This window comes from Vitis riparia, chromosome 7 (genome assembly GCF_004353265.1).
Source record: "Vitis riparia cultivar Riparia Gloire de Montpellier isolate 1030 chromosome 7, EGFV_Vit.rip_1.0, whole genome shotgun sequence".
NCBI lineage: Eukaryota > Viridiplantae > Streptophyta > Magnoliopsida > Vitales > Vitaceae > Vitis > Vitis riparia.
The window spans coordinates 24,994,853-25,002,971 of record NC_048437.1 but is presented as its reverse complement, the minus strand read 5'-3'; the positions used below and the strand labels follow the sequence as shown (position 1 = coordinate 25,002,971).

Here is an 8,119-nt window from a genome sequence, read left to right as displayed (position 1 = left end):
GCTTAAGTATATCTAATAAAATAACTTAATATCATAAATTAAATTTAAAAATAATTTTAATCATTAAGTCAAAATAAATAACTTATTTTAAATCATTGATTTCTTTTCGTCCTATTTACACACATCTAATGAGAATATCTTTTATGTTAATGACTCCACATCTATGATTCATATATTTTTTTAACTAAATATATTATAGTTGTTTTATGAGTCTATAAGGCATTTAATACGAATGTTTAGCAAATGAATTTATTATTTAATATTAATGAAAGTAAATATTAATTTAAATTAACAAGGGCAAATATTAATTGAAATTGTAAGAATAATGTGTCAATTTGATGATTTAGTAAAATATTAACTTTATTGAATAACCTTAATACTTAAAATAGAAATTAAATAATAAATTTTAACTTCACAATTTAAAAATAATTTAACTTAAAATTAGCTTAAGTCATAAGTAATACATATTAAGTTTTATCAAACATTTTGTAAATCAAATAATATTTAGACAATTTTATGCATATGTGAATAGGACTGCAACTTGAGTCTGTCTAATCTGTGCCCAACGTAGGGTTGAGTTTATGGACAAACTTTGAATAAGTTTAGATTTGACTTGGGTAGGAAAAATATCAATTCAAAAATATTAGGGTAGGTGTGGGTTCAAGATTCAAGCAATTTGCCAAAACCCGAACCGCACATAATTATTAATTATTAATTGAAGCAATTGGAAAGTGATATATATCTTGCCATAAAAATTTCTTAAAATTGCAGACACACTTGAGTTCTCAGGGGATAGAATTTGATTATATAATGAGTTTTCATCTAGTAAGAAGAGTAAGGGGTAGATTGACCCATATGCATGGAGATGGAACGTGGAGCTTTTCTCCTATGACAATGGCTTCGTCTGGTTGCCGAAAGAAGGCATCGAATTAGGGTTCAAAGTTTGTGCTCCTGTGGAATTCAAGGCCTTCAGTCTACCCGTTTCCATTCTCACAAGCCAAGAAACCAGACCCAATGATCCATTCCACATGGGGTCACGTAGAGCTTTCTCCTATGAAAATGGCTTCGTCTGGTTGCCAAAAGAAGGCATCGAATTAGGGTTCAAAGTTTGAGCTCCTATGGAATTCAAGGCCTTCAGTCTACCCGTTTCCATTCTCACAAGCCAAAAAACCAGAGCAAATAATCCATTCCACATGGTCTCAACCAGAGCAAATGATCCATTCCGCATGCTCTCTCTCTCTCTCTCTCTCTCTAGCTCGCTCTCTCGCTCTCTCGCTTTGTGCTTTTTCTTAACTTGCAACACCGTTTGCATGGTCACAAGCCAAGAAACAATTAACTGTACCTGTAATTCCAAATGATGGTCTTTTTTTCTAGAAATAGGCACATAAATATATACAAAATGTCTCATTTACCACCTCAGTGTTTGTTTCCCTAGGCTGATCAAAACTCACTTGATTAAAAAAAATAAAGATAATCAAAGAAGAAATTAAAATCCATTTAATATTAGTCATTAACAAAGACAGTACAGACCAAATTTTAAGTTCAAAAGGAAGTCAGGAAAATGAATTATTACAGAAGTTAAAGTCAAATTTCAAACCGAATGTTGGGAAAGTTTAGTTTTATATGCAATGCTACTCCTGAAAAAAAAAAAAAAAATGGACCCTAGGATGAGATACCACTATAAGCTCTAACAAGATTTTAGTTTTATAGATTTTCGATAAAAGAATTTATAATTGAGTGGCATAAATTAACGTTTCAAGAAATTCATTGAAATGGGTTTACATTCCTCATAGTGGGGCAATCTGTGTAATCTGTGAACTCTCTGGTCCCATCTATGAAGAAGCCGAAGCCATGACAAAGTGATATTAAAATTTATTGTAGCAATCCTTACCCCATCGACAATTAAAAATAATTGTACCCTTACCCCATAGAAAGATTTGGGATAGTTTGGACCTCTCAAGAGCCCAATAGATCCATAAATATAGATGAAAAATAGGATAAACGTATATGCAAAGACAAAGAACAAGTTTGTTCAACCCAAAAGAAAAAAAGGGGACAAGCATGCTATGAAATTTGATTGAAAAACCTAATACTAGTCGTCTTCAAAATGTCTTAGCAGTGGGATGGTAAGAATTTTGATTGAAGAACCTACTATTCTTAGTGTCCAAAATGCTTGTCTTATCAGGGCAAATCCACCCTATGTTGATATATATATTCTACTTTCCAATAAAAGTAAATCACTGATTAATGGACTTAAGTTTTAGACGTTTAAAAGACCAATGATCATCAGAAAAGAAACAAGCAAAAATTTGCTCATGATTCAATTAATTTTCCTCTTTTTATTTTTGTATCATGAAGTGTACAAACTTCACATGGTTACAGCACACATCAAGAGCAAAAGTAATACACAGAAACGCATAGAGCTTGTCCATGTTATTCGTTGAACACAAACTTCATCAAAAGATGAAAAATAGAATACACATACTAAAGCCAAAATGACCTGCACATCAGTTTATTCAGATGACAAACACGACAATAAACTACGTATACGTGGAGCTGATGGCTTGTAAAAATGTCACTTGTGCATGGTAGCCTTGACAACCGGAGCGGTGGCATGTGCTCTTGCAGGAGATGAAGGTGGATGTTTGCAAGGAGGGCCTTCAATGGGGGTTTTCCCACATGGATTTGGGCCAGGAGGAGGGACACGACCCCTTTGCTGAACCCTAGCAGCATTGTGTGGCTGGACACTCAGAAGAAAAACAAGTGCTATGACAGTAAAAACAACGTTGAGAAACCTCATGATAGTCTTAGTGGTGAGGCAAACAGGATAGGAGATGAATAAAAATAAATTGGATATGTAGATGATATGCGTATGAAGAGGAGATGGTGTTAATTGTTATTTATAAGCATGCATATCCAATGTAATCACTTTGATTTTTCATTGTTTGATTTGTTTGAAGGTTTGGATTTTTGACTATTAGGTTTTGGCACGAGATGACTGGAAATTGAATGGTCATAAAGGAGAAAGTGCCCTTGAATTACCTGAATGCATGGCAAAGTTTAATTTCTCGTTTCATTCTTACATTCACACCAAGGGTTTACTTGAATTGATGATGCTTGAAACTTTGGAGTTTGGTCACAGTTCTGGATGTTAAACTACTTTTTCTTGCAACATATACTCCTTGTTTCAACAGCGGAAGCTTTCATGTAAATATCGTTAATCAAGAATACAAAGATAAAATAATTAACACAAACGGTACATGGGTTTTTAACGTGGTTCAACCAACCATGCCAACGTCTACAAATGAGAGAGAATTATTTCACTATACAATAAAGAACATTACAGAGGACATAACCATATACAATTATTAGGTTCCTGAAACATCTCATGTTTCTCCACTCTTCATATCCCTACCCTATCACGAGTCTTCTTGCTCCACCAGGTACCTCTCGTTCATCCTCACACCTATATTCACCTCATATAGTCTTTACAAACCCATCTTCTTCTCATAACTTTTTCTCCTCATGACTGATTGGAGCCAAAATATGTGCTCTAATGGCACATATTAGATATGATTTGTGCACCAAAGGACATTCAAATCACCCAACTTGACCTAAATCAATGCTAAGGCCCTAGCCATGAGTTTAATCTATACTTTGGAGATTTATCTCAGGTTCAAGGGAAGAAAATTGTGCAAATTGAATGACTTTAGATTTTGAAAGATCAAGAAGGGCTAAATGAGGAAATAAGTGAGTCAAGACTCATTGAATGTAAGGAAAGGCAAAACAAGGATATCATGAGGTTGGAGGATGATAAATGACCATTATGGAGTAACAAAGAAGGCAAGAAAGCATGGGAAATGAGGCATAAAGCAAGATTGAGCTGCATGGAAATTTAGAACTCAAAAATCTGATGGCATTATATACTCTGACTTTGAGGACAAATTTGGAGCACTTTCTGGAGTCCATTATATACATACTATATATCGTTTCGAAGCTCGGGAAGTCAGGAGTCCAACGCTTCAAACGGTTTGCAAATCGGAGCTGAAATGAAGAAGTTATGGCCATTTGAAGACAACTACACCAAGCTGGAGGGTCATTTCGAAATGATTTCGAAATTCAACTTATGATTTCGAAATTCAACTTGTGAATTCGAAATCCACTTCGAAATGACACCAATTTCGAATTCACCCACTGCCACTTTGATGTTCCGCCTCCTCTACCTCGGGAATTGCATCTAAAGCACTCCATCCGCCCTAGGTGGACCCCACACGACTAGAAATCACCATTTTATTGTTTTTTAATCATTTTTAGGAAATTATTTTGTAATAAGTGGCCAATGAGAGTGTGCCACATGTTAGGTAATTGAGGATATTATATAAACTCTCTCAATTCTAGGTTTTAGGGATCTTGGATTTTTTCTGGAGAGTTTGACATTGAAGGTGGAAGAAGACGAGAACTTTGGTTTGTTTTCTTTTTCTTCTTTATTGAATATATTGTTTTTAGTTTCTTTTGATTCAAATTATGGATTTTTACCCTATTATGGATTGTGAATGTGACATCACCCCCATGAGAGGCTAAGAGCCAACTTGGGGCTTGAAGCATGAAAACCTAAGGGCTAGGAAATCTATAGGGACAATGGGTAAATTACTATAACAATGAGATTAATTATTGGTTGGATGACAATTTATTATTATTTTTATCCTATCCTTGTGAGTTCGTTTAGGGAATAATACGGTAGGTTATTACTCGATACTAGTGATTCTTGGTAATTCTTGATCATTAGTTATCCTCGTCTTACCAACCGTTATTTGCCCCTAAACAAAGCTATAAGGAGTAGGAAGGGTTAAAAAGCCAAATCTTAAATTGATAATCAATCTCATTCATTTGATGGTTTTAGGAATCTGTTTGAAAAAGGAAAAATTAGGTTTCGGATGCAATTTTGAGTTATAGAACCCAACTTGATCGCGAGTGGCCAAGGATCCCAAAACCCTAAGATCATATTACTTAAAATACCCTTGTTTTCTATAATTTCTATACCCTAGGTTGGATTGTGGAAAACCCCAAACTTGAATCAATTGAATTTAAAATCAATATTCATTTTCTCTTATTAATTGAATTTCTTTTACTTGGTTTCACATTATTCACATATTGTTTTTCACTTAAGGATTTAAACAAAAACAATTCATTTATTCTAGTATTGACAATTTTCATAAGCCAGTCCTTGAGAACGATACCCGGAATACTACAAAAGCCGTAGTGACTCTTTCTCTAGTTTTTCTTGACCAGAGTTACTACGTAAAAAGGCAAAGTATTTTGGTACAATAGAGAATTTTCGGTCAAGAAATTGGCGCCGTTGCCGGGGACTGGCAATCGTCATAACTAGGATATAGTGAATTACTTTGTTTTAGTTCTTTTATTTTTTTTTTTATCTTTATACATATTTTTCTTCTATTTTATGCTTGGTTGGGAAAGAGATCTTTCAGGTAGACTTCAAAGAACAATTGAGGAATCTCGACCAGATATGGAGGACACTGAAGAATTCAACAGTAATAACAACAGGCCACGACCACCTGTGCAGGGCCAAAGAACTATGAGAGAGCTTCTAAATCCTCCTAGGTTGAGCACACCATCGTGTTTTATGCTACCTCAAAATCATGATCATGTTACCATTCGGCCTCAAGTGGTGTCTCAACTACCCATTTTTAGGGGGACAGAAAATGAAAATCCATACTCTCACATCAAGGAATTTGAGGACATCGTTTCAATTTTCGAGAAGCCAACACTCCTTTGGAGATCTTTCGCATGAAGTTATTCCCCTTGTCATTGAAGGATAAAGCTAAGACTTGGTTAAATAGTCTTAGACCCTATAGTATCAGAAATTGGGGTGATCTACAATCAGTGTTTTTGCAGAAATTCTTTCCAACACATAGAACCAGTGCATTGAAAAAGGAGATCTCGAATTTCAAGGCTATGGAGGATGAGAAATTTTTTGCATGTTGGGAAAGATTCAGGGAGATTGTTGCAGCATGCCCCCATCATGGATTTGACAACTGGATGCTAGTTTCGTATTTCTATGAAGGCATGGCACCACCAATGAAACAACTTCTCGAGACTATGTGTGGAGGAGATTTCATGAATAAAAACCCCGATGAAGCATTTCAATTCCTTGATTATGTTGCTGAGGTATCTAGAAGTTGGGATGAACCAATTGTCAAGGAACCATCTAGAGATAGAACAATGAACAGAGCAAGAGCTAGTGGAGTGTATACCTTACCAGAGGGTTTAGATGTCCAAGCAAAGTTAGCAACCGTTATGAGAAGGTTGGATGATTTGGAATCCAAGGGAGTTCAAGAGGTACAAATAGTCAATGATGGGGTAACTCAAATATGCTTGATATGTAAGTCTACGGAACATGGTGTGCAATCTTGTCCTACTCTACCTGCAGTGCAAGATATGTTTACGGAGCAAGCCAATGCCTTAGGGACATACAAGCAATATTCTAGCAACTCTCCATATTCCAATACTTATAATCCAGGTTGGAGGAATCATCAAAATCTATCATGGATGGGAGGTAACAATGGCCAGTTTCAACAGCAAGGAAATCGATTTCAGGGTAATCAGACTAGTGGGCAGCAAGGTTTTCAACCACAAGGTATGCCATCTCAGAATTTTCAACAGCAACATCAAACCTCATCATCTAACTCAAGCCTGGAAGACATGATGAGAGAGTTTATACAGAAGCAAGACAAGCGTAATGAAGATCAAAATAGGATAAATGCTCAAACATCTCAAGAACTAGTAGATATTCGAACCACTTTGAGCCAACTTGCTGTAAGTTTATCTCAAGAGAAAGGAAAATTCCCAGCTCAACCACAGAAAAATCCGAGAGGAGTAAATGAAGTTTCTGAAGTGCAAAAGGAAGATTGCAATGCAGTTATCACACTCAGAAATGGGAAAGAATATGAAGGGCCCAAGTTACCTGTAAGTTAAGATATTCCTGCTAGAGATGAACCAACTGTGGAGAAAAATGTTAGAAATGAGAAAACGTCTGAAAATGAGGAAGTCATTGTGAGCAAAAATAAAATGAGTGTTTCCAATCATTTGCCTTTCCCTTCAGCTATGCAGAGACACAAAGTGGGGGATAAGACTTTAGAGATTTTGGAAGTTTTGAAGCAAGTGAAGATCAACATTCCACTCCTTGATATGATCAAGCAAGTTCCTGCTTATGCAAAGTTCCTCAAAGACTTATGCACTGTGAAGAGAAGGATTAAATTAAGCAAGAAAGCATTCCTCACCGAGCAAGTCAGTGCCATCATTGAGAATAAGGCAATGGTGAAGTACAAAGATCCAGGTTGTCCTACCATCTCAGTTCAGATTGGAGATTCATTCGTGGAAAAGGCTTTGTTAGATTTGGGAGCTAGTGTGAATTTGCTTCCATATTCAATCTATAAGCAATTGGGATTGGGAGAGCTTAAGGCTACTACCATTACACTCTCTTTAGCAGACCGTTCGATTAAAGTACCTAGAGGAGTAGTCGAAGATGTTTTGGTGCAAGTTGAAAAGTTCTACTACCCAGTGGACTTTGTGGTGTTAGATACAGAACCATTGAAAAAGGGTATGAATTCTGTTCCAATTATTCTTGGGAGACCTTTCCTTGCTACAGCCAATGCTCTTATTAACTGTCGAAATGGATTGATGCAATTATCTTTTGGGAACATGACAGTGGAAATGAATGTCTTCAATTTATGCAAGCAACCAATGGACCATGATGATGTGGAAAATGAGGAAGCATGCCTTATAGAGACCTTGGTGCAAGAACACACAGAAAAGTTAATGGAAGAAAATATAGATGAATTTTTCTCTACAATCGTTAAGGAAGAATGTGTTCAAGTTGCTACAGAATGGAAAGAAAAATATACGATTCAATCTTTGAACAGTGTTGAGAATGATGAAGAAAGCAAAAAGGAAGAGGTTGAGATCAGCAAACCAGAGTTAAAGCCCCTACCACATGGTTTAAAGTATGTTTATTTAGAGGCAAATGAAGAAAAACCTGTGGTAATTTCAGCTACATTAACTGAAGAGCAAGAAATTAAACTTTTGAAGGTGCTTAAAGAGA

The 8,119-nt window shown here is 35.9% G+C and overlaps 1 protein-coding gene across 1 annotated transcript; it reads left to right on the top strand.

Annotated features, from left to right (window-relative positions):
- Positions 1–5,973: 5,973 nt before the first annotated feature.
- LOC117918190 lies at positions 5,974–6,993 on the top strand. Its single transcript, XM_034834702.1, has one exon. It carries the CDS (start codon positions 5,974–5,976, stop codon positions 6,991–6,993), a length of 1,020 nt encoding a protein of 339 aa, XP_034690593.1.
- The last annotated feature ends 1,126 nt before the right edge of the window (positions 6,994–8,119 follow it).

What these genes read in the sequence shown, in the direction of transcription:
- LOC117918190 (XM_034834702.1), top strand. Translation starts at nt 5,974, where the DNA reads ATGGAGGATGAGAAATTTTTTGCATGTTGGGAAAGATTCAGGGAGATT.